Source organism: Pleurodeles waltl, chromosome 2_1, assembly GCF_031143425.1.
Source record: "Pleurodeles waltl isolate 20211129_DDA chromosome 2_1, aPleWal1.hap1.20221129, whole genome shotgun sequence".
Taxonomy (NCBI): Eukaryota; Metazoa; Chordata; class Amphibia; order Caudata; family Salamandridae; genus Pleurodeles; species Pleurodeles waltl.
The window spans coordinates 674,664,220-674,692,038 of NC_090438.1; the positions used below are offsets into that span (position 1 = coordinate 674,664,220).

Genomic DNA, 27,819 nt, shown 5'->3' on the forward strand with positions numbered 1-27,819 from the left:
GCCATAGTCAAGAAAGAAGCCAAGATCAAGTATCAAGCATATTATCATTCGAATCAGCTTCAGCACAAGTGAGTAAATAGGAGCGAAGGGGGGCTCAAATGTCCAGTGGCCGGGACATACATGGTAGCAAGCAGGTGTATAGTTCACTCTTGGTATCATAAAAAATAAGTTCACTTAACCAGTCATCAATGGGTTTTCTGCTGCTGCCCCACAGTGCTTCAATGCAGCATTTAGCAACCAGGAATGCCATAGCTGCAAATCTTCTGTGATGTGGGGCAAGAGGCCTGACATATCCTAGGAGCACCATGAATGGGTTAGGATCTTCAATATCGTCTAGCATATCAGATAAGTGTGTGACGATATCCCACCAATACTCCTGTATATTAGTGCAATTCTGTGTGAGGTGTGAGAAATCAGCATTTTAGTGATGTGTGTGCAGTTTTTAAAATGCCATTTCGACCTGGGAAAATAAATCTTTTGCCAGGCTAAAACCCTCCTTTTTAATACATATAAGTCACCCCTAGGGTACGCCCTAAACAGCTCACAGGACAGGGTGCAATGTATTTACAAATTAGTACATATATTTTAGTTTTATATGTTGTGGTTGTGAAAAACTCTTACATTTGTATTCCACTACTGCAAGGCTTGCTTCTTCCATTGGATAACATTAGAGTGACCCTACCACCTTTAATATGTGCTAACTTTCAAAGGGGAACAGGCAAACAGTTCATGTTTGGTGTCTCTTTAACTGTAATGAAAAACCCTCTTTTATGGTAAAGTTGTATTTTGAATTGCAATTTTGAAAATGTCACTTCTAGAAAGTTGACATTTTCCCGCCTGAGCCATATAGAGCCTGCAGCTTGTCTCTGGGTCACATGACTGGGTGTACTTGGCAGTTGGCAGACCCAGACAGCCACACAAAATAGAGAGCTTAGATGTACCTGGAAGGGCCATCACTGGCAGTATGGGAAAGCGGAGTAAGGCACAGCCACACTTTTACACCTGAATAGGCTGTGTCTTCACACAAAGGATTGCATGCCTTCTCTAGTCTGGAGCCAGGGCAAGGGAGGAATGAAGCTTGTGCAATTCAAAGGGAAAATGTCTAGAAGTTTCTCCCACTTCACAGGAGGCAACATGTATAAATATTGAATCTCCAACTCCAAATCTTCAGTACATTTCTGGACCTGTGGATGTTACAGACTAACTGCAATGCTGCTTTGCTGCCAAAAGGACTCCCTCCCTCCTATTGCCCTGCTACTCTGCTGCTCTGCTCTCTGATGCCCTGCTTGCTTAGATGGAAGATTGGACCTGAATCCTTTGTCCCAGGCTGAAGTGACTCCAAGGTTCAACCAGCTGACCTCCTGTTCTGAGCTACAGAGACATAGCAAGCTCCAGAGGCTCCCTGCATAGCCCAGCTGACCTGCTGCCTGGCCTGCTATTGGGCCTGCAACTGGACCTGCCTGAGCCCTGCTGTCCTCTGCTGAAATGAGTTTCCGACCCTCAAGTGGTGTCTCCAAGGTCCTGGACCCTTGGTGTGGCCTCAGTTGAGCTGCCCTGAAGTTTTTAGGCTCTTTACTAATGGGCAAGTTGCCACAAACCCTTGCCACCCGTGCCGATCACCCACAAAAGGTTTCAGCGAACCACCTCTTTGCGCTACAGCATTGGCTGCTGAGATGACCGCCAATACGAAGCTTTAGCCAAGATGGTCCACAGCACTGATGAGATCTTTGCACTACAGCAACGACCATTCGTGCCTCCCAACCGGCCCTTCGCACTACTTCGATGGCCATCTGCAATGCGTTTCCTTTTCCCCATGGCCCCTTCCACCATGAATGGAACTCTTGGCACTGAACTGAGAAGGTAACTCTTCAGAGGGATTAACCTGCTCCTTGTATCTGCCCTGCGCTCCATCACAGTTGGCCTGGACTTCTTACTTTCTCCTAATCTCACACGACCAGATAGCTGTGAGTGGTGCTCTGTGCTTTTAGGTGCTATTTTCACCTACATTTTAAAATTGCATATCCATGGTTCTACTGATTATATTTTTTTCATTCTAGTCTTGTTTGATTTGTCTTATGTAGTGATTTCACTTTATTGCTCTTTGAAGTGCTGCATAAATACCTTACACATATCCTCTAAATTAAGCCTGACTGCTCTGTGCCAAGGTACCAGAGGGCTGAGCACAGGTTAATTTGGGGATTGCTTGTAACTTCACCCTGACAAAATTTGTGGTTGTTGTTTCAGTAGAGTAACACCTCCTTAGCCCAATTACAGTTTGATAAATGGCACTCCATTGCATCGTCCAATGGTCAACCCTCTTTAAATCCCTGACTCAAGTATTGCTGCAGTGCTGAAAGAAATGAAGGACAGCTTGAGATCCATCAACACTAAAATAGATACCCTCATTTCCAGAATAGACAGGTTTCAGGAGCAGGAGGATTGTCATGACTGCAGAATCATGCAGGCAGAAGCCACAATCTCTGACATGGACACACACAAAAGTGTGCGGACCTTACCCTCTCCTCAATCATGAAGGACTTGAAAGCTCCCAGAGACAAAAAAAGGACATGCAAAGTAGATTCCACTGGAATAATGTCTGTATTACAGGTATTACTGGATCTTCGACGGGCTGTAACATATAAAACTTTGTAGAGAAACTACTCAATAAACTGTTTGCCCGCAACACGTTCTCTTTGGTCCTCATTGTGGATCAGCATGCCGCACCCTAACTCACAAGCCTGGCCAAAATCCTTCACTAATCATTACTAGACTCCTTAATTACAGAGACAAGGACCCAATACTGCTGTTGAATATTCAGTATGAGAGCTCTCAAGTTTCCTTCTACCCTAATTTTAGCCCTGCTGTGCATAAGGCCCGGCGCAAGATTTGTGAGGTCGAGAAAATCCACAGATGCAAGTGGTTAAATATTCTATGCGGTTCCTGGCCAAACCTTGCATTGAATATATTGAGAAAACACACTTTATTTTGCAAGCGGGCACAAAGTTTGAGGTTATTATTATTTTTTTTTTTCAAGACATCCATAAATCATCAGTGCATTATTAAACGGGGAACAAAATATAACCCAGGTTTCAACCTTGTAGAATAATTATTTGGTCCATTACATAATTACACCTATGTGCTCATTTATAGCTAGAGGTGACTCCATGCCCTCTGCCTCCCCATGCCCCAGGTTCCTGAAGGGTCAGAGTTGTCACTACATTCCAACACTGTAGTCGTCTTTTGTTCAGGGCCCAATAATCTATCACCCAAAGCTCTCCATGTGGCAAGAGCTTCCTGGAGCATATCATGCCTTCTACTCAGTCTGGTAGATGTTTTCTCAGCCAGAGACCACTCAGCTATATGTCTGTGCCATTCCTCTTACTGGGGATCGTTGTGACATCCATGTAATGGCGACTCTATATCATGCTAGTACCATAGCTAGTTGTCCAAATTTATAAGTCATTTTTCTGCTTTTGGGGCATTTGAAATTACGCAACAAGCAGCACTGAGGCGTGAGAGTGATAGGTATCTGTGTAGCATGTACCATCTCATTCACTATCAATTCCCAATACGTGTGTATCGCTTTGCATGTCCATGCCATATGTAAGGAATCTTCTCCCTTAGTGCTACATCTGGGGCAGGCGTCAGATCTTGTTTTTGTCATGTGGTTCAGCATCCTGGGGGTCATGTAAGTCTTATGTAGGAAATTGTAATATTTGAGATGCATGAGGACATTACTAGAAACTGTTTGTGTCAGTTCACATATGCGTACCCAGTCTGCGTCCTCTAAAGGTGTCTCCAGATCGTGTTCCCATGCGTCACGTGCCCGCATAGGCCCGCACGGGCCTCAAGCTCATGTCTACCCTTATGGCACTATAGAGGAGCGTGATCATGTGTCTACTAGATCCCGCCATTAGCAAGACCCCTATTGTGTGTGACAGTGGGGGGTGGAGTGGATAGCCTGGCCACATCTGATGCACCAAATTCGCCAAACCTGTGTGCTGCAGGAAGTGCCCTGGCCCCAAATGTTATCCTTTGCATGCTTTTTTAAAGGAGTTAAAGTATTCATTGGGGTATAAACTCCCCAGCTACTCACGCCCACCATCCCTCCTTGTCAGGAAGGACATGTCCGCCATCATCTATCTAACTGGCTTTAGGATCCAGAAGGGTAGTTCCCTATAAAATTGTGCTTGTTTTACCACTGTTGCTACAACCTGGTGCATATCCCCGCTGTTTGCCTCTATATATGGAGCATCTTTTGCTATACCTGCCCCCTCCATAAACAGATTTGGGAGCCTTTTCACATCTATCAGTCCCCTCAACAGCCGCGTCTCCCAGCTGGGGACAGTGTCCAGCCATTTGGCTGCATGTTGTAAATGTGCCACATAGTAATATAACTCCAAATGTGGTGCCTCCAAACCCCCCAAAATCTATGTCCTAATTACTGTAGCAAGGGCCACCCTACTCCATTTATTCATCCACAGTAAGGAGATCAATAAGGAGTTCAATTGCTTAAATGTGCTCACTGCAATAGGATTCATCAAGTTCTGGAGAACATACAGACATCTGGGGAGTAGCACCATCTTTTAAATATCAATTCTGCCCATTAAGGACAAGGGAAGTGAATTCCAGAATGCTATTGAGCGTTCCCATGTTAAGATGGAATTGTTGAGCTGGGGTATAGGCCACATGAATCCCCAGGTACCAGAAGGAGTCCAGTTCCCAGCCTAGGCCAAAATCAGGGAGGTCCCCCTTTGTGGACTCCATGCAGACAAGCCATTGGAAACAACAGGGACATATTACAATTGATTCTGAGCCCTGAGATGTCCCCAAATTCACCTAGTATCTACAATACCGCGGGTACTTCCACCCTCGGGGTCATTATATAAAACAGTGCATTGTCAGCATATAGGGAGACAACATGGTGCGTCCCCACAGCTGCACGCCCCAGGTCCTTATATCCCTTCTGACCCTAATCGCTAATGACTCTACCGCCAAGGCAAAGAGGAGCGGGGTTAGGGGACATCCCTGTCGCGTCCCCCGCCCTAGCTCCCACACTCCCGATCAGGTCTGACCAACTCGCACCCTGGCCAAAGTAGCCATATATGACAGCTTAACCCACTCCCTGTATTGTGGGCCGAATCCCGCCACTCTAGAGACCCCCAACAGATATCCCCAGTTCACTGTCTTGAACGCTTTCTCCAGGTCAATAGAGACCAGAGCCATTTCAGAATCACGGCCCTGACTTCATGGAAGACATTGGTCAGCCTTCGGAGATTCATAGCCGTGTTACGTGATCTCTGCTGTATACACTGTATACATTTCAGCAGGGAACCCATCCCCTCCCGGGGCCTTCACTATGGGGAGCAGTTTCACAGCCAATAAGCTTGAGTTTATTAATCAATAGATGATACCTAGGAGAGCTGGACCATCAGAGCTAGCTCTGCCTCCTACATGAGTTGCAGACAGTTTGGCACCTCTACTGTTAGTGAGAATGACACAATTATCCTCACTGCATCCTCACTGCATCCTCTGGTCTCACATTCTCTTTCACTTCATGGTGATGACTACACTTTATGACTCTTCAAGTTTGCTTGGCTAAAGGCTACATCTTGCACTCTATGGATATTGGAACTATATCATATATACCTGCACAATTTGGCTCTCTGCAAATGAATGCACCACCAACTTTCTTCATGCCTTCCTTTGTGGATTTACTTTTCCTACACCATGAAAATGGCAAAAGGCAGGCTAGATTTCCTCTTACAATAGTTATGAGTGATCTACCCAGGGCTACGCCATTCTCCCTGTTTCCCCCATGTGTGGAGTGCCCATGTACATTCGATTCCTCACTTGGTTTGTCATGCCTGAATTTTTCACTATGGTATGGCTACCCTCTGACAATTGGCATTGCAGCGGATGGGGGGTTGGAGGGGCTACTTTTTGCAGATGCTGTTGTTTTACTCTTGTTCTGTCACAGACACTCCATTGTATACACTCAAGTCGAGTTGTGCAGTGTCATTGTTGGTGGGAGAGGCACCTGGTGGTTTGGCCATATATGAGTGACTTATGTGAGCATCTCCACACTGAAGTTTATCACTTGGACTGTCAACAATCTCTATAACGCGCCAGCTGCTATCATATCTCAACCAGCACCAGACAGATGTTGCTATGCAACAGGAGACCCACTTCTTTCCAATGGGCCTCCCCACCTGTGCATCTCCTTTGGGCCCTCAATGATATTGCTCTTCTTATTCCTCCTATGCTCGTGGGTTGGTTATTCTTTATATGAAGTCACTCAATTTCACTTTGGTTGAACATATCAGAGATCTTGCTGGCAGGAAGATAGCTGTTGCCAGCATTTTGGAGGGGCAGTGACTACTACTTATGAATACATATGGCCCGAATTACAGATGACCCTGACTTCTTTGATGACGCCTAACGTTTATGCTGTAGCCTCTAGGTAGAGGGATTGGCTGATGGTGTTGGAGGGGAGATTTTAATCTAACACTCTCCACACTGATAGACAGGCCCTCTGAGAGACCACATCCCACTCCATGGGCTACAGCAGCTCTTATTCATATAATGCAGCTATGTGATTTGGTAGAGGCCTGGCATGCATTACATCCACAAAAATCTGAGTGCTTTTTCTATCCTCCAGTGAATGAGATCACCTCTAGACTCGATATGTGCCTTGTTTCCCATATGCTATTGTCCATGGTATGGGCCACTAAGATGCTCCTCGTACCTTATTCGAACATTACCCTATGGCGCTAACCTTCAAAGGTCCCACCCCAACTCTGAGATTCTATAGCAGGTTCCTGAGAGGTACAGAACTGCGAGACCCTATCTTTCAAACTGAATTTGGGGAAGCCATTATAGATTTCTTTAGCTTCTTTGCTTCTTTAGCTTAAATAAAAAATCAGTAGAAGAAGTAGCTACTCCAGGGGAATCTTTTAAGGCTTGTATTCGGGGATTATGAATGTCTAAGAGTGCTGTTATTTTCACGTTAATTCATAGTAATACGAATCAGCTTGAGTATATGGTTAGATCTTTAGAAAATGCCTATGCATCCACCAATGATATGGTGATTCTGGTGCAGATTCAGGCAATACAGAGAGGAAGCAGAACAGGAGCAGGAAGCCCTGTACTTGCACCTTGGAGCACAGGCTTGACTCTTGCTTGGGTCAGTAGAAGTGAATGAGTGTCTGAAGGGATCACCAGTATCTGCCAAGACAGTGTGGAGACAATGTTAGACCCGCCGATATCCTTGCAGAGTTCGGACAGTTCTATTAAAGCCTAAATGCTCCTGTAGTGCGTCATGATAGTGCCCACCTTGCGGGCTATCTCGACCAGGTATTGCTCTCTAGAATTGATGGTGTGGCCAGCTAATTACTGAACCCTGATAACTCCTGAGGACATCAGAAAAGCGATAATGAGCCCTCCCCATTGGGAAAGCTCCAGGCGGTGACAGACTTCCTGTAGATTTCTACATAGAATATATAGATCTGCTAGCACCGTGCCTAATAGATCTGGACAGTGCTGGATTCACTAAGGGATTTCTATCCCCACCAAAATGGAGGTGGCAATCATGGTGTCGCTAAAACCAAATAGAGACCCTAGCTTATTTTCTTCTTACAGACCTCTCTCTCTCTGCTACATACTGATAAAAATTCTCACCAAACAACTGGCATAATGTCTTCAACCACTAATGCAATTCCTGGTGTTGCTGGAAAAAGTTGGATAATTCCACAGAGATCCTCTGCCTTTATCCTTTGAACTCTGATGGCGATTCTACACAGAATCAACCTGCAGCTTCTGTCGGTAGCGGGTCTCCTCAACACTGAAAAAGCATTTGATGCATTGGAGGGGCCATTCATGATGGCAGTTTTCTGCTGGATAGGACTGGGCAATTTCTTCCTGACACTCATCACTCTTTTGTACACTTCCTCCATGGCCAGAGTCAGAGTAAACAAATCATATTCATGTTACCTGTGTGTTGCAGGGGGACTTGCAAGGGCTGTCCACCACTGATTTTTGTTTTAGCAGTGGAGCCGCTGACGTGCTTCATGAGAGAGCTGCAGGCACGTCCTGGATTGCACCTTGGGCATGGCTCATAAATCATCTTGCTTTACGAAGACGGCATGACAATATATGTTCAATGTCCTGAGGACAATCTATCCCACATCATTTGGGAGATTGTGTAATTCAGGGGATACTCTGAGTTGAAACTCAGTTGATCCAAGTCTGAAGTTTTCCCACTTACAGATTTTCTTCTGCTACGACTCTGGACTTTAGAGTAGAGTAGAGCCCTGCTGGGGTTAAGTATCTGGGAAAGTGGATGGCTCATGATCATGATGATTTGATCTGGGTAAATTTTGGCACTTCAGTTTACAGGTTGACTACATGTGTTGGCAGATGGAGCCAGCCTGCTCCTCTCCATGATAGGGCTCATACTCCTAATTACGATGGTAATGTTACCAAAATTCTGAATCTATATGTTAATATATGTACCATCTCTCACATGCCATCGCTCCTGGTGAGAGTAACCGCCTCATCCCAGGAGGTGAGGGGTGACTCAACTTGACGAGCATGGTGGATATTGGTAAAATTGCTTGATCTGTTTGTCTTACTCGCCTCTGCTGCCTCACGCTGACAATCCCTTGATCCCCACCACTAGCGAAAAGCAGTTAAGGGACTGTTGAGCATGATGGGGCTGACAAAAATTGGCGATCTCTTTGTTGATGGCACATTTACCTCACTGAAGGATTTCCAGTTTTGCAGCCATGCTAATCCAGTGGTAATTTTCAGTTATTACAGACTCAGCTGGGTGACCAGAGTGGCCATCCCAGCATTTCCTGATGGGCCATCCGAGACTTCCCTCTTCACAGTGTATATCACCAGAGCTGATATTGGTCATTCAATTTCCTTCTCATATACCACATTCATGTTGCGTACTGTTGACATGCTCTCGGAGGCCAAATGTACGTGAAAGTACTTCATAGGCCAACCAGTCCTGACAAGTCATTTTGTTCCTATTTGCTGCAATCTGCTAAGGCAACCATTCTTCTGCATTCTTGCAGTAGGATGTATCCTTATGTGCTTGTTATGTCTGTTCTGGTGTCTTCGATCTCTGCCCATAGGTGACTCGTCAACTCCCTTTTTGAGGCTATGTACACATGATTATCATTTGTTATGCAATGAGATGCTGTGATTTTTTTTTGTTTGTTCTGTTATATAACATGAAACCCAATAACAACGAAATCAAAAAATAATATTACCAGATGCGCAAAATGAACGCCATATGTGGATATGTTCATCCACTCTTGCCGGCTCACATATTTGATATAATGCAGTCTTTCATTTTAATGGGGACATGACCTCATCTCAATGTTGCAGATCAATGAAGCATGGCATGGGTAGAGAGCCCCCTGCAGGCACTGAATGTGTTCCATTGTGAAATGATGCTGACTTAGTATGATTTACCCTCTTCGTTCATCTGTACCCTTTAAGAAATCATATGGAGAGTTATGGGCGGGGACCATCCGGGTATACCCCACCGTAGGGAATTGCAGACACAGACTGCACGTTTCAGTCAAAATGCCCCTGATCTCCTTCCCAACGGAAGTCAAAGGTATCCATTCATAGAAAATTGCAGTGCCCTAAACCCAGAGGAGGGCACTGAAGACCCCCAAGGCCTCCAAAGGATGAATGCTGTCTGGAACGGTATCCATCTGTAGTGAAATATGTGTTTTGACCACTGACTTTGTGTTGCACCACTTTGCACCTGGATTAGCTGTCCAGTGTTCACCAGTTACAGACTACATTTTGTATTCAGTTTAGCCTTAGATTCATTCTGCCCATTGACTTTATCGTAGCATTAGACACTGCCATGTTAAAGGCTGCCCGTAATTTTCCACATTGTAAACTGTGCATTCTGTCTTGTTTTTGTTCTTTTTCTCACCAAGGGCTTAGGTTGATAAGGAAGTACTCAGACGGCAGGGAACGGCCTTGTTTTGACTTGACATTTTGGGATTGTGGCCAAACCCCAACGTGTGATTTTCAAAGCATACCTAAACTAGCCAGAGCCAGCATGTTTGAAGTGCAAAAGGAGGGTTGTTTTCCAGAAAGCTCCTTTTGTTTTTTTAACATATAAAAGGACCCACTGCGATAGTGAGAGGGACAGTGGCCTCAATCAGTATTTTAGACATTGGATGCCTGATATATTTCCTGTGAGGGTAGAGATCTCTTTCTCTTTCTCAGTTGAACGGGGTCATCGTCTTGCTGACATGAGAAAGATGAAGCACCTGACAGGCCCTACGGTGATGCATTTTTAATACATTATTTGGTTTGCATTATAATATAGATACATATATTTGCTGTGTATATTGCAGTAGAGAGTCATTTTGGTATGTTTTCATTTCAATGCTGTGACTATTTTTAAACGTGTGCTTTCGACATGCTAATCTCCTTTTAGGAACCTCCCATAGTGAAATAATAAATGTCTTCTTTGGATTAAGAAGTGCATTCCAGAGATTTTTATCAGCCCGGTCATTAGTGAAAAGCGAAACATGTGGGACTTCTGAGTGTCTTTCAGGTGTACAGAAACAACACACAACTGCAGCTGAATCCATCATGGTGCACCTGCCTGATGGATTTGCCACTCAAATAAGAACGGAACATTATACAAGAAACAGTCCCTCAATTCCCCAAATGCTTCTAATTGAATACTAATCGGGTTGGAGTCTCCTAGAAAGTGGTTTTTAATAGATATGAGAAGGACATTCCTGCTTTTTCAAAAAGGACTCTGACCCACATATTTCTGTGTGTCATGCTTCATCATTGAGGCCTCTTCCAGTGTAGTTTTACACAACCAGCTGGGAGCACCCACTCTTTTGAGGGGAGCACTTAGATGTAACTGAGAGGTATGAGTTCTGGACCTGGAACTCCTGAAATGTCCTAGGGTGTCCGTCAACTGCACTTTATTTCAAAACTATTCAGGCACTCTGAGCACATTAAAAACAACAAAAGTGGGACATACAGGGAAGGTCAATGGTTGTGTCGTCGAAAACCGAGGAAGCTCCACTAACCCTGGGCCTAGAATGAAATTGATGTGTTCTAGTAACTGCTCACACACAAAGCTTCATGGGTGAGTTGGACGGGGGGTGGTATACGTTGAGCCACCCAACATAAATATAAATATCCCTGGACTTATGGCTTCTAATCACGTTAACTAGCTTTTTAATGGATTTTACTGATTTGCGTATTCATTTACAGGCACAAGATGAAGCCGAAGATGATAAAGAGGAAGAGGAAAAAGAAGAAGACTGCACCTCACCGCCTTTCACTGCAGAGAGGAGGCGAAGTTTGTGGTATTCCAGCCACTACACCACCGATGAGAGAAAAGTAAGACATGCTACGTAATAGTTGCACAAATGCATTGGTACAAGACAACAGGTATTTTCTGTAATCTACCTATAAAATAATACATTAAATGCAATCCTCTAGCTGTTTTACATAGTATCAGTGCTGGTATTTAGATATGCTAACATATTAAAAAAATAAAAAAAGCTGACATGATTGGAAAATCCATTTGTCGACGTAAACCGTTCTCTTTTACATAACTTATATTATGCAGTTCTGTAAAGATTCAATAGTTAAAGCCAGTATTTAAAACATCGCGTTTTTGTTTATATTATTTTCATAGGCAGTCTAGGTTGATTATTTCGTCATTTCGTTTTTGTTAAATGAAAGCAGGGTTTGAACCGAAGTACGTTACAAAAAGAGTAGAATACTTTCACACTGAGAACTGAACTACAAAATAAAAATATATGTCATAACAACAACAAAGCATTGGTGTGCACTGTGTTGAAGTTTTACTTGTGTCATTCATTCGGATTGCTTTAATACATATAATGGCCGATTCTTATGAGAGTAAAGATATTGATTTCACCTTTCTGAAAGAATATTGAGACATTGAATCTCATTACCCCACGGCTCCCCACACATAAAGAAACACATGAAGTGCTACACATATAAAAAAAAGTGCTGTGCACTTGTCGTGGCTTTTATCCTGGTGACATAACAATACTCTTAACCATCCATCTTCCTTTTGAGGGTATCCCCAAATATGGCTCATAATAATTAGCTAAAATACACAATCAATTTCCAGAACATAAAACGTAAAAAAAAGGCTTCCCACTTGATTATTATCGTGTCAGTCAACAATCAGCAGGCAGTGACATATTGTACTCGGGTCCTTTCAATAGGTTGAATACCTCAGATGTGGGGATATTATAGTGAGGTCTTGAAAGCTGTTCATGTCCCGAGTCCACAAAAGTACCATTTGGAACTTTAACCCTTCGCTTGTACTTGTTGTATTTATTTGTTATTAAACTTCTACACTGAGCTGTGAGACACAGGTCAATCAATCTAGTTATATAGCAAAATGAAGAGCATTTTAAAGACTGACGATTGGTGACGATGTTAAATGTGTGTGCAAAACGATTTACAAAATATACATATTATTTTTATTTGTGTATACCACTATTTGTTGCATAAATTTATAATCAGAACCTAGTTGTATTATTTTATTTTTTTAGGAAATTGATTGTGTACTTTAGTTTGACTTAGCCTCTCCCACAAATTAAGCTGCGCTGTAATTCTGTTTTGATTTGCCACACAACAATTATCAAGACAACCGAGGAAAGTAGCATAGGAAAAATATGGCCTGCTTCTCAAACAAAAGAGATGCATGCCTACTTCATTCATTGAACCAGCAGAAGTCAGGGTCCCCAGGGAATTGAATGCACTCTCGTTTTATAATTCATCACCTGATCTAATAAAAAAGAAATCACAACCTCTGCATAATTACATTTTTCTTGGATTGATCTAGTTTCTGCATTATTAAGTATACCGTTAGGAAATCCTATGATTGAAAGAGTATCTAATTGCACATTTTTATATAGAGTTCATTATGGTCCTTGAAGGAGCGAAGGAGGAAAGATGATCTCCTCTGTATTGACTTGTAGTGTATTAAAGTATCTCTCGTTTCTAAAGCACTTACGATGTTGTGCTCTTGGTACAAGATGCAACACCAAACAGTGTTTGCAGATAAATCACTCACAATCAAATCAAAATATCTAGTTGCAGATGCATCAAACAGGCAGAAGAATAGGAGGATTCACCTCACATCACACACAAACCAGCTCAGGGTTCCATTCAAGGAATCTGCACTAGAGGCAAAAGCAAAGGAAGCAATCGTAAAAAACTCTTTCATCTGCGCTTAAAAATAACTGAACATATTATAAATACATAGTGTCAGTTTAATAAGGAAATGAAGCATCACAACTGGATGGAGACCATCCTCAAAGAGGTTTAATTTGAGAATGAATCTTGATCATCTATTGTTTATTTTGCTGGAAAATCAAGAACATAGGTTACAAAAAGTAAGAGTAAGGATGTTAGCGATGCACAAATACAATAACAGTTTGGTATGACCCAAACTCTTTATTGACACATATGGTTGTATTTTAGACATCATTCATAAAACGTGTTGATTTTGGCAACATTGATGTATACCTAAGATTTGTGTACATTTTATCACTTTTTAAGGACTAACAAGAGAGTAAGCATTTTAGAAACTTATAGGTTTCCTGGATTGCTCGTAGCCCACTATCTATGATCTCATTGACAGCAGGGCACATTTTAGTACCATTTTTATTATCCATAGGGTGAAACGCCTTGCCCTACATCAGCACAAAATATGGGTTGGTACCAATTCCTTTCCCATCCTCTAAAGGCACTTGAATGAATGGTGAACTCATAAAGTGCACTATCACTCTCAATAGAGCATCTTGGCGCTGAGCTTTGATCCTGTCTAAACCAAGCAAGAAAATACTGAAAAGACAATGGTAGAAGGTAGGGTGGAGGGGACTATATTAAGGAGTAGCATAGTCAGGTGTCTGGAAGAGCCAGGTTTTCAGCCTCTTTTTAAAAATGGTTTCTGTATCCAGAAAGTGAAGGGAGCTTGGAAGTTGGTTCTAGGCTTTGGTGCCAAGATCCGTAAAGGATATTCCACCTTGGGATTGGAGTCTAAAGGGTGTGTACTTCAAGAGGTTGGCACTAGATGATCTCAGCATCCTCTGACTGTTGTAGTAGCTGAACCGGACAGTAAGGTATTTGGGACCAGTGAACTTAAAAGGTCTAACAACCAATAGGAGGGTTTTGAAAATAATTTTCTTATGGATTGACAGCCAATGAAAATTTTTGAAGGCTGCAGTGGCAAAGCTCGGTTTTGGAAGTGTCAGTACCAGTCTGACAGAGGCATGTTGGACCATCTGGAGCTTCTCGAGTAGTTGCTTAGAGCTCCCTGCATAGAGTCTGTTTCAGTAGTCAAGCCTTGAGTTGATCAGTGCATAAGCAACCAATGTCCTGGCAGCTATTGTCAGAAAGTCAAAGAATGTTTATTCTTATTCATTCCTGCACAAGTAAGGACATGCAAAATGTCTGGTTCTAAAACCCCTCTGAAACACCTGCTTCCTTTCCTGTTTGGAGATGTATGTCTATAGGAGTAAATTCAATCTGGGGTGCTAATGTCCCAGATTCCTATTCTCTCAGTCATAATATGGGAATATCCACCCTCAGGTTACTCTTTTGGCGGGATATGCAAAAATGTTTGTGTTAGACTTTTCATCCTTGGAGTGGTCTCCCTTAACTTTGTGCCTCTGTTTCCCAGGTTGTTGATGTGTGCTGGACTCTGTATTTGCTGTTTTTGTTACTCTGGGCACTTTACCACTGCTAATCAGTGCTAAGGTGCAAGTGCTCCTATTCAAAATGTGTATGTAATTGGTTCATACATGATTGGCATATATGAGTTACTGGTAAGTCCCTAGTGCAGTGCACTAGAAGTTCCCAGGGCCTATCATTGAAATGCTACTATTGGGCCTGCAGCACTGGTTGTGCCACCCACAATAGATGCTCTGTATACATGGCTCAGACCTGCCACTGCAGTGTCTATGTGTGCAGTTTTAAACTGCCAATTCGACTTTGGAAGTGTACCCACTTGCCAGGCCTAAACCTTCCCTTTTCTTACATGTAAGACACCCCTAAGGTAGGCCCTAGGTAGCCCCCTGGGCAGGGTGCAATTTATGTTTAAGGTAGGACTTATACTAATGTGTTTTATATGTCCTAACAGTGAAATACTGCTAAATTCGGGTTTCACTGTTGCAAGGCCTATCCCTCTCATAGGTTAACATGGGGGCTGCCTTCAAATATGATTAAAGTGTAGATTCTCTTTGGGAGTGGATAGACATGTGGAGTTTGGGGTCTCTGAGCTCACAATTTAAAAATACATCTTTTAGTAAAGTTGATAGTGTGTTTGACAATGCCACTTTTAGAAAGTGAGCATTTTCCTGCCTAAACCATTCTGTGACTCTGCCTGTTTGTGGATTCCCTGTCTGGGTCAGTTTGACAGCTGGGCTGTTGGCACCTCTCTCTAGACAGTGACACAAAGTGAGCTGGTGTGTAGCCTGCATATCTTGATGAGCCATCTGTGCTAGGAGGGAGGGGAGAAGTGGTCACTCACACCTGAAAGGGTTGTGCCTGCCCTCACACAATGCAGTCTCCAACCCCCTGGTGTGTGTCTGGAGCCTGGCCTGGGCAAGGCAGGATTTCACAAACAAGAGAGACTTTTCTTTGAAGTAAGCCTACTTCAAAGGGCAAAATAGGTATAAGAAGGGCACCCAAAACCACAAACTTTAGATCACTTCTGGAAACCAAGAGGAACCTCTTCATGGAGAAGAGCTGAAGAGCTGAGGAAGAAGAGCTGCCCTGGCTGTGACTGTGCTTTGTGGAGCTATCCTGCAGTTGCTGCTTCTGCCTGTGCAAGAGGACAAGGACTGGACTTTGTGTGCCTTCCTGCTTGTGAAGAACTCTCCAAGAGGTTGAAACTGAGCTTGACTCCTGTTGTTGAAGTCTCAGGGACAGTAAAGACTTCTCTCTGCCAGCACCTGCAGCCTCTGCTGATACTCCTGCCCTGCCAAGTGGTGCCCTATGCAGTTCCTGGGGCCTTGACAGGTGAAGCTGACGGACCAAGGTTTGAAATCCATGCACAGATCGCCATGCGGGGACATTTCCGGCGCAACCTGTGAGAGCGGCTAAAGAAACGACACGCTGCCACCTCCGCGGCTGAAATCAACGCATCGCTTGCAGCGTGGCTGTGAAATTGATGCATGTGGCTGGAGAAACGACGCTCGGTATCGTTGACGGACGCTGCAACAACGCAACATCGCAACATCGCTGGGTGCACAAAAACAACGCAAGCCTGCCGGTCCCGGATCGATGCATCGCTCTCCTGCGGAGAGAAGAAATGACGCACACCGACCCGACCGACGGAGAAATAAGGCTTGATCTCGCTTGTGAGTGATATTGAGGCATCACAAGCTTCTTTCGATGCACACATGCCTGTTCGGGGTTATTTTGAAAGCAACCCGGGTAGATTTTCACGCTATTAACGTTAGCTTCGTATTTAAAAGAACATGAAGACTCTTTTTGCTTTTTAATGAATAACTTGACTTGTGTATGTTGGATTTTTGTCGTTTTTGTCTTGTTTTGTTTAGATAAAAATTATGTATTTTCCTAAACCTGTGTTGTGTCATTTTGTAGTGTTTTCATTAAGTTACTGTGTGTGTTGGTAAAAATACTTTTACACCTAGCACTCTGAAGTTAAGCCTGCCTGCTCAGGCCAAGCTACCAAGGGGGTGAGCGAGGGTTAGCTGAAGGTGATTCTCTTTTACCCTGACTAGAGTGAGGGTCCTTGCTTGGACAGGGGGTAACCTGACTGCCAATCAAAGACCCTATTTCTAACAGTTTGTAAATGGATTTCAAGGGTCTGTTGCTAAATTGGATGTAAGACTCCACCGCACACCAAACATTCGTGCTTAGCTGGCAAAGACTTTAAGTTTTGCAATAACATTTTGAATGAAGGGCACAAATGCATTTTGAGCCTATTTTACACACGTTTTAGTTCATCTGATTAAACAGCCCAAAATCTTAGCAAGCTAGCACTATTTGATCTCAGATTGTAATCAGCACTAATATAAAACTAGATGTAAAATTCAGTTGTTCTAACTTTTGACACTACTCCTGACTCTACATGAAGCACTAACTCTTGTTTTTATGCCTTAAGGGAAAGATACGGGAGATGGTGTCATTAAATACCGTGTCAGACAACGTGTTAGTCATTCCAATATTTGTAATTCAGAGCACAAGATTTTGAGAGTAATTTACTCCCGTCAAAAATAAAGGAAGCCAATAGATTAGCGAGGAGCAGGTAGAATTGATCATGCCTTCAATGAATAATCTGCAACTTTCAGATTATTTCTGATGCTCATGAGCTTTAATATATAGAAAGGTTTGCCGTGTCAGATTCTGCTTTTCAAGGCCTTGAGGCTTTCTCTCTATCCTTTAAATCATCCAAAGAAATGTCTGAAAGGAAAGGAATCTGCAATCTCAAGATGTTATATTAATCTAGCCTACACTACTGTGTCTGTATGTCATTGCTAGTGTAGTGTTTACATGTACTACCGATCACAGCCAAAATCCAGTGATTTACGGGAGCAGATGCACTTTACAGATAGTTCTAACTAGACACACCTATGAACTGGGTAATGATAAGACTATGTAAATGAGACACCATTGATCCAATTTATAAAGCCATATTCAAATATTAGTATATGCGTATGGCCAATAGTGGCTTCATTTATGCATGTAAGATATCCACAAAATGATATTTAAAAGGCATGATTGTATTTACTACTAAATTAATGTACTGATAACTATCTGCAATCCTTGAGGATAAACCTCATTCAAAGGTATCAGCGGTGAAGGAAGTGAGCAGTTCAAGGTTTAGCTTAACATCTACAAATCTGTGATTTTGTGGCCGTCACCCCGGAACTGGTCAGAGATTTTCCCTAGGAAAGGGCTAGATTAGATCCCCTTCCCATGAGGGAAGTGAAATGGGTCATCTTCCAACACCATTTTACGTGAAATGGAAATGCCACAGTGTGAAAGAACTGAAAGTAAAATCCCTATTATAAGCACATACTCCACAAACAGAATTGCATCTCATGATTATTAAAAAATAGGGGCCACTCACTGTTACTCTTTTTAACAACATCAGAAGAATGAAAAGCAGAGACTCTCCCAGAAGAGTCAACCCTCTGACTGGAAGGTGGAACTGAGATCAATATTGCATGTGCTCAGACCACTGAGCAATCTTACTGACGTCATCACATTACTGGAACCTGCACATGTCAAGAGTTATCAATCCTAAAACCTTAAAATCCTGTGTAATCCCTATTGAAGAAGGAAAATTAAAATCACGTGTTACAGATATCGTTGCGGTAGGTGCATTAACATGCCGTGCTTTTTTACTTGTTCTTTCCCAATTTCCTCTGGCGAATATGACCTTACATACACTTTGGCACTCTTACTTCTACCATGGATTGAACAGATAACAAAACGTATGTCACTCACGAGTGCCTTGTGGACCACTCTTTAAATTGCATTTCGGATTCCCAATGCACCCTTGGCTACATAAGAATGTATTCCGAGTCAATGCTGTCTCTGAGGGGTTCTATGCTGTCATTTGTATTTGTGGCTTGCAAGATGTTCCACGGAAACTCCCTGCGTTAATGAGTAGAGATACTGCCAACACAACATCTCTCTGCTGCTGCGGTTGTCTTTCTCAAGCTGCTAGTTGTAAATCAGTGTCACAAAAGAGTGGGGGTGGTAGTGATGTGGCATAGAGAGTAATACGTTTAATTGACCCTATCTGCCAAGACAATATTTTTGTCAATGTTAGTCATTAACATGATGCTTTTTTGTTCGGTATTCGGTATTCACCTGCCAGTGACGTTTAGCTAAAAGAAACCCGCAGAATAAGCTTTCTTTGCAAAGGCACAATAGGTTAACTGCTTGTTTTTGTCTGACTCGTGCTTTCTAATCCGGTGATGGGCCCTGGTTGTTTTACGGTTGAATCGTGCTGTCGATTTGTGTCTGCATACTAATAGTTCAGTGACATATTGCTTCTACCTTGTTGCTTAATAACCTCTCCCGCATTGCTTTTTGCAGCTTCTGTCTATGTCAATGACGCAGGATGAATACAAGACATCAGATGTTAGTATATGAACATATTTTAATCCTTGTTTGCTAATGCATGTTGAATACTTAGATGGGCAATGTATAAATGAAGAAATATCACCTTCATCCACCTATGTTGTACAACCTCTCTGCATTTTCATAAGCAAGGTGTAAATATGAATTTGATTTTCTCAAACCTCTATTCATAGATTACTTTATTGTTCTTTATTTATGTTTTTGCCATTTATTGTAATTGTAATTGTAATTGTAATCGTATCGATTTATGGAGTGGTATCAGTATTTAAGGACACATAAAATTTCAACATCTTCTCATTGTCCTTCTTGGCTGGCTCAGTTCATGGCCATTCATTTCTCTCATGCCTTTACAAGTAAAGTGTGTCACACAGGCAATCAATAATTCAGGTGTATGGATAGAGGTTCATTATCATTGTGCCTCATGGTGCAATAAAAAGCAAAAGTAACTGTCATATTGCACTCAAAATGCCATTGTTTTTTATGCCTCCCTTGTAGCTGTAACATGTCCCTTGAGGAGTTCTTTTAAGTGCTTTGGAAGATTGCAAATGTATGTTAGTACAATAGAATATTGGACTATAGACAGTCAGAGCCTGATTTGCAAAGGGCAAACCTACACGTTTGTGTACGTTTATTGTTTCTGGTATTCACAAACTGGAGTTTAATTTTACTATAGTTATTTTGACGGCGCTGACTCCGCGCTCATGGCCTGGTCCCTCTCTTTATGTGTGTAGTTCTCTGCCCCAACTATGGGGTCTCCGCAGTCGTAAAATTACTATTAGTAAAATTAAACTTGCAGTTTATGAAGACCAAAAAATAATAAACATACACAAAGTGTAAGTTTCCCTTTGTGAATCACACCCTCGGTGTAAAGTAAGCGAGAATTGTGCCTGAAGGAGTGTAAAGGTGACATGATTATGCACCTTCTAGTGCTCACGTTTAATTATGATTCACAGTAAATCTCCTAATCTATCAATTATCAGCTGTCAAACACGCAGCCTCTCCTACTCATTTCTGCAAAATTAAAAAGGGCCAAATTGGAGATCAGCAACCAGATGTCCTACCTATGTTCACGCTCGGTTGCTATTCAGTTTGTCCAATAGCACTGCATACTACTTGTAGGAACTCTGGTTGGAAGACTTTGGGACAGAGAAATAACGATCTAGATATGAGCTGTCAGTGAGCCCCCATTTTCTAAAGGTAAGGAGCCACACATTCAAGATGGTTTTAGATTGGCCCGAGTAGCAAGACAATCCTTACAGATGTGCTTTCGGTAGTAAATTAATAAAACAAAAAGTATTGTTGAGGAATTAGAGAAATAAAAGCCTCAAACTAACATTAATTACACGGACATAAATGAATGAAGATAAATGCTGTCAGAATGAAGAATACGGAAAAGGAAAACACACATAATCTGTCATTTTATATAGCACGTTTATGCAAACTCATTATAAAGAACATTTTTATTTAGAATTATTCTCACACAAGTGAAACAGTTACTTGTTTTGCCAGCCTCGGACAGATGAAAGGCTGAGGTGACATTACCGGGAATCAACTCTCACCCTGTTCTCAACAGTGAGTATGGAGTAGTCTGAGCCACCATGATACAGTCACACCTTTTAACACAAAGAAAAGTAACCCCACTGGAAACATTGGTAAAAGGGAAAATTAGAAAAATGTGTACATTTTGTCAAAGTCCCACAATGAATGTTTCAACTGGACTTAGGGCTGCGTGAGACTGATCTGCTGAAGCACACTGTGGGATGCAATGTGGTGGTTGGTCCTGATAATGGTTCCTATATTTGGACTGAGAAGATTGTTAATGAAGCTGAAGGAAAGATCAAAGCAGGGCTTCTCGAGCTTAGACACATGGTGCAGAAGTTCTTGATGAACTCGTTACTTTCGGTGTGCCAAGAAAAATGTCTTGTGATGTTTGGCACAGGATTTGAGGATGTCAGAAACAAGATGAACCTTTACCTCAGTATAAACTTTTCATTCAGAGTTCTTGGAGCTTGCCTCTGTGCAGCTGGTGCTTTCATAGGCCTGTGTCTTATCAAAGCTCCACAAACTGTGCCTCTGACGGTCATAGTTCATGCTAAATGGCTCAAACAGAGTAAAGTACAGCCATGAGAAGGCTGCAGTGCTTCTGTGGACTAGCAACTGTTCCTCAGAAAAAATCTCTTGCATCTCTTTTGTGATTAGCAACTTGCAAAGATTACTCCTTTGTCCCACGAAGAATCAGAAATCCCCACATAGTTGTAATTCTTAGGCAAAACTTTTAATTTATTGATGCTGGATTCCTCTGAACTGTTTTTATTAACTCTACTCCTCCTCAAAACAGCTTTAGCTATCTCCCCACAACCTGTTCAGGTTTCCCCAGGAGACCACCAGTAGTGAGTGTTACACACTGGTCAAAAACATTGCCTGTACCAGGAGTTTTTCAGGTTCTCTTTTCTTTAGGCTCTTGAAGGCACTCTGGCAATCCACAACACACCAACATATTTCTGTAAACCAGTTCAAGAGGTTGCTTGGCTCAGTATTGGGGCAACTCCCAGAAAATGGAGTTTCAAGCAGTTACTAATTGACAACTGTGTTTGTGTTGCTGCAAGCAGAAAGGCTGGAAGTCTAGCCAGTACCATGTATGAAACCTTTATTTCCAGTTCTAGTCTTGTTGGAATGTCCAGTGGGCTTATTATGGGCCTTTAAAGGACACTAGCTTTACTTTGGTAGGTGCAACTAAGCTAATTCATTAACTCATTTTCACAGTCCTCTGTCCTGCTTTAATAACAGTGTGATGTATTTCCTGCATTATGAAAGTGATTTATAGTAGAGACATTTTGCTGGAGTAATCCAACATATCAAGGTTGCTATAACCTAAGAATCCCGATCCATCAGGAGCAATGCTAGTATCCTCACTTTCCTACCCACTGGCTACCATGCACAAAATATGTATGCTGATCATCAGTAAATCAGGGAAAAGGGAATGGGACAAGAGAGAAAGAAACTGAGACACTTGATATCTTCTCACATCGGAGTACCCTGTCCACCAAAGTGATATCCACCTGCCCTATATAGGTTCGTGAGGACCATCAGCTTTCCATTGATCAAACCCCCATGGGCTCTGTCAAAGGAAAGACCCCTGATAGAGTAGGATCTATTGAAGTAATGGTGTGGGCGGCATGATGTCTTGGAGGTGGGAAACAGAAAAAAATAATTAATGAGCCCCCAGAACCATGTAATAAACTCCCTGGGTATGGGGTCATTATGTTTTTGTCTTCAATAGTAAACTCACATTGTGTAAGTTTTTTTAAAAAAAACAATAAGTTTGGAAACGTTTGGTTGACAGCTGTCAAAACTAGTGGTGCCCACTCTGTTTTAAACCTTGACAGGAATCACCCTGACGGCAGTTGCTCTCAAGTGACTGACATCACTGCTGGGCTAGCAGTGATGTCTAAATTTGGTGGGTTATAATACGTCAGGTTGGCATACATAGTGTCCTCCACCACCCTGAAGCCCTGACGGATGTAGTACATTTTGCTAAATTATAGACCAGGCCCAACATTTCTAATATTTATCCAGAATACTTCCATCAAAACTAAATCCTCAATAACTTTTGGTGAAAACTTGAACAATTCCAGTCTCCCGGGAGCAATATTCTTGCTACAGTAACTAGGTATCCTGATTGCCTAGTAAAGATGCTATGAACCATAAGGAATGTGTCTGCCACTATTACAAGTCTCAATGTAGTTCCACAACACTCTGGCAAATGCAGTTTGTCTTGTTCTACTTGCATGTTTTATGAAGTCCAGACACCACAGTTCTTCGTCTCAGCTGTGAAGCCTCACACCAGGTGACATCCATACTCAGTTTATGCCCCTTACCTTCTCTGTAGTAGAAGACTCCACCATCTTTGAAATTCATTAACACATGTCTCCATGGTTACCCAGCAGACACAGGAGACCACAATACATGCATCATGATTTAACACTCGAAGACTTGTTCATCAAAAAATAGCATTTCCCATGCTCTAAGCCCTCCTCTTGGTAACCTCCCTAACTCCTCTAAACTGCAAACGAATTCAAGCACCTCCTAGCCTTAAATGACCAGCATAAAATACTCCATGGAGAAGTGGAGCGAGAGGTCAGGATGATGTAATAAGTGAACAGTCCAAGATGATAGCAGGTCCTTTCACATAAAGCTGCCAGCTCAACCACTTGTGTCCTTCCTTTTTTTGAAAACCTTGAGCAGTGACAGATGGTCACCTAGGGTCATTTGCAAAAGCCTCATCAATCCACCATGACTGGAATAAACACACCATATTCTATCTCTGATAGTTCAAAAACATATAAGGATTATTAAAGAGTGGGTAATTACCAATCCAGTCTGACATTTCTTTCTGTTACATAAACAGGCCTCATGAAATTTTGGATGTGAGGCAAAATGTACTGCTACCTACCTAATGTAATCATACATGATTTGGGAGGGTGCAGAACTGTTTTAGCTGTCTCATAATCTGTACATTGGCAATATTTTAACTGGTCTCTAATTTAGCCTCGTCACCAGATATACAGTTAAGTCAGTCGTACTAGAGCCGGGACTGCAGTGTTCTGAAATTTGACAGGACATAAGTGGCTAACGAGTCAGACATCAGCTTTAGGCCACAAAAGAAGTATAAAAACAGAGGACCAAAAAGCTATTTTTCACAGTTTTAAAATTGGATTATTTAAATCAGAACCCATAAATGTATACTGTCATTATTTATTTAACATCATGACCAAACTCCCATGCATAATTAAGTGATGCCTCTTGTGGTTTACTTTATAAAAACGGCATTCCAATGCCAGTGAAATATCTTGTTCGTCTGTCCTTACTGCGTGTGGAATGCTCAGGTGATAGTGTTCCTATCTCTTACTCATTGAGTCTAAGTCCTGCCACTAGGTTGGAAGCTATTGCCAGAGAAGAAAGACGTTTATAAATTCCTAATATAGAAAATAGCGAAAATTCTAACTTTTATTCCCAGGGGCTTAAGTAGTAATACGCTGCCTGCTACTTCCCTTTTTCCATTAAAACATGGAGTTCATAAATTGCTTCAACAAGGTAATATCATGTTTATTGTTCTAAAAGTATTCAGTCTACTCAACGTACACAAGAAAATAATCACTATAGAAGTTTCTCAACCATTGCTCGTAATTTTGGTGATAAACAGTGTCAGTAGACAATCATAGCCATTTTTCTGTAACACTAAGGCCCATATTTATACTTTTTTTGCGCCGCATTCGCGTCATTTTCTGACGCAAAATCTACGCAAACGTACAAATTACTATTATATTTTGTAAGTTTGCGCAGCTTTTGCGTCGAAAAATTACGCACATGCGGTGCAAAAAAATATTAATATGGGCCTAAGTGTGCTTCTCATTCAGTCTTCCTCAAGAGACCGCTAATATCCTTGCTTGAAATTCACAATTTAGTGGTTTATTTTCAATAGGTAAGTGCTTGCTTTTTTGAAGAAGTTCTACTACCCATAAACCTAAATAGTTGCCCATCGCCAAGTCCATACAAGTCATTGATTTTTTTGATTGTGCTGATGACGATTGGTATACCTGAGTCTAATTGTTGCAGTGGCAGTGGCTATTCAAAATCGATACTTGATTTTAATCCCAGTTAACTGAAGCTGTTGCGTGTGGTTCGTATCTCTGCATAGTTTTACAATTATTTATTTCTGAGGATCAAATCACACTGTTCACACGCTTCAGTTGTACTGTGCACATGTTTCTAACTTCACTATTGTTAACTGATATATGTCCTTTCATTTTTTAAGTATCCTGAAATGTTAGTGGTTTATTGTAATTAGTTCTTTCAATTATTGTAGTATGTTCTCAAAGTAAACCTGAAACTAGAGCATATATTCATGGCAAAGTTTATATAGGAGAAAAATGTTTTAGAAATATATACTCTGACTAGGCTATATGTTCTAACAATATGTTCCAGATTTCAAGACTTTCAAAAGAAAAGCTTATTTTTTTCCTTTTATTTCAGATTGTTTTTATGCAAAATATGATTTGCACTTCAAAAGTTAATCACTCTTTTTTCATATACATGACCATTTTGAATTAGTGTTTTTATCCTAATTAGTTTTTATACAAAAGACGCTAAATGGAATATATTGTTTGATAGGTCTTGCTTGTAACGGTTAATGGAACACCTGTTGATTATCATACCATGCACCCTAATCTTCCTTTGGAAAATGGACCAACGAAAATTGACATGTATTCAACACCACAGTATAAATGGGAGCAGGATGATGAGACCTCAGGTACTAAAATTGATCATTTTCTGGGCACTCTTGAAAGAACTGTTGTTTTCGCTAACAATTTCTTATTTAATCTATTAGGTGGATCCCCTTTTATGTGGTTAGTAAACAACTCAGACTTGTGTGTAAAAATGTTAGCTGCATGATGTTTGTTTTGAACCCACACTTTCGAATATTTTTCTTATGAATTGGTCTTTCCAGTATTACTCCTTCTTTGTTTTTCTCCTCTTCTCTGTTAGACTATTTCTACGATATCAGAAGTAAAGTTTGTGGAATTGTAGATCTTTTTTTAAGCTTTTTTCCATACCATCATCTGTAGTGTCTACGAACTCTGCAGCTTCAAATATGTTTCTCTAACTTTTATGAACTTTAACTATCCCCCTTTAATCAAGAAGTAGAAACAAAAATCACATAACAAGCAGACAGGTCAATTTGTAAGTAGCAATATACTGTAGTGAGAAAAATGCATGTGGGCTAGTAAAACGTTTTGTGTGAAAACGTCTTCTAATTAGTTTAACCATCATTACCAACAGACTGGTAATGACGGGCAAAACTAAAGTAGTCTCCCAGAGCCAGCAATATTTAGTATTTCTCACTTGAACACTAAATATGGACAATGTTTTAACGTGATTCTGCTGCCCTAGCATAATTAAAGAAGATATAGGGATTCCAGAGAAAACATCAACTCCTGTAAACCCGTTGATTTCAGCACAAGAATCTTGCTCATATAGGCCTAAGATTGTGTAAACCATTGCAGGATATAGGTAAATACCACCAAGAAGTTACTTCCTCATTTTCTTGTGGAATTTTGAAATTACTGAGGTGCTAAGCCCAGTGCAATTTTTTGACATCTACAGATGAGAAATGTGTGGTTGGATCCACGTGGTAGATCAGAATGTTGAGAACCCTAAATTGATGTGCTGGTGGATGCAATTGTGAGTAATGTCTAAAGTAAAATATCACTAAGAAAAGATAAATACAAATACATTTTCCAAGAGATTAAAGAGTGATTCACATATATCAGCATGGTTTCAATCACAGAGTCTAACAAATGAAAGAATTTCACATCACAGTGATTACAGGCCTCGGTGAAGTTCAAAGGATGATCTATACCACTTTCAGACCAAACACGTCCTGCCCACCAGCTGGCTACTCATATAAGTTGCTCACCTCATCCAACCCTCCCAAGCTAATTCTTAGGTCTATCTGACCTCAAACCTGCTAACAGTATTTGGCTCATACTAGAACCAGTCCTGTCCCTATGCAACTCTTTACTCCTCTCTTGAATCAATATCCATCAGCTGTTTGTGAAAGCAACTGTTTGGCCAAAGTGACTGAGAAGCAAACCACTTGTGCTACACAAAACTCTTAAAATAAATAAATAGAAAAGAAAATAATAGAATAGAATCCAGAGCAAAATATTTGAAGGGGCAGGTTTAGAATATGTATTTTCCTAATAAAAGAGGTATATCATTTATTGCAAGAGGCATGTACGTATAAATAGTTTGCGTTCATAGTGTTACAACTTGCATATTGTGCATAAGCTAATTTACTCTGAAAGTCAGAAATATCTTACCAAGAACAGTATGGAAAAATAATATTATTACATTTAAATGCAGAAAATATATTATTGTCACTTGATAACATTTTGTAGGCTACAGGAGGACTACATGTAACATGTTGCTGCTTAAACATCAGCATTTTCTGAAAAACATTTCCTTTGCTTGAAAAAATATTGCACCATACAAAAAAACTCTTTCTAGGCTATGTAGTTCAGCCAAAATTGCAGCACAATTTGAACAAGGTTTACTGTAGAATTTTGCTTAAAATAGGATCTAAGGTGATTGTCAAAATAAGCTAAAACATTTCGCTAAGAAAGTACAATAGAGTCCTCTAAAGTAAATGACCTAAAACAAATGAAGATACAATATTACAGATTAATAAACTGAAATGACATATGCGCTACAGGGACTTAAAAGCAGCTATATATTTCATTTGGGCATGTGTGGATGGTAGTTCATCTGGGCCTCCTTTGATAGAAACTGACCTTAATTTCAGTTTAAACATTTGACGATGTGTTTTTGGTGTCATATATCATATGTGTGCAGTGACTATTTAAAATGCTATATAACTGTGACCTGTTTACAGAAAAGAAAGAAGAAGAAGAGGAAGGGGAAGAAGAGCATGAGGAAGCAGAGCTTGAAAAAGACAATTCGAAAGTCCATGCCATGGTGACTGTCTTCCAGTTTATCATGAAACAAAGTTACATCTGTGCGCTTATTTCAATGATGGTAAGAATCACCCCTCTGTGGTTACACAACACTACGATTAAT

At 41.2% G+C, this 27,819-nt stretch overlaps 1 protein-coding gene across 3 annotated transcripts in view; it reads left to right on the plus strand.

Annotated features, from left to right (window-relative positions):
* Positions 1–27,819, plus strand: part of PIEZO2 (piezo type mechanosensitive ion channel component 2) — a 1,085,167-nt gene that overhangs the window by 771,998 nt on the left and 285,350 nt on the right. For 2 of the 3 annotated variants that reach the window (XM_069216450.1, XM_069216468.1), the window contains exons 9-12: positions 11,278–11,406; positions 19,135–19,179; positions 25,351–25,489; positions 27,635–27,777. In XM_069216450.1, coding sequence (XP_069072551.1) covers positions 11,278–11,406; positions 19,135–19,179; positions 25,351–25,489; positions 27,635–27,777 — 456 coding nt within the window. The remainder of the gene's footprint in view (positions 1–11,277; positions 11,407–19,134; positions 19,180–25,350; positions 25,490–27,634; positions 27,778–27,819) is intronic. The other variant, XM_069216460.1, reaches the window with a different exon arrangement.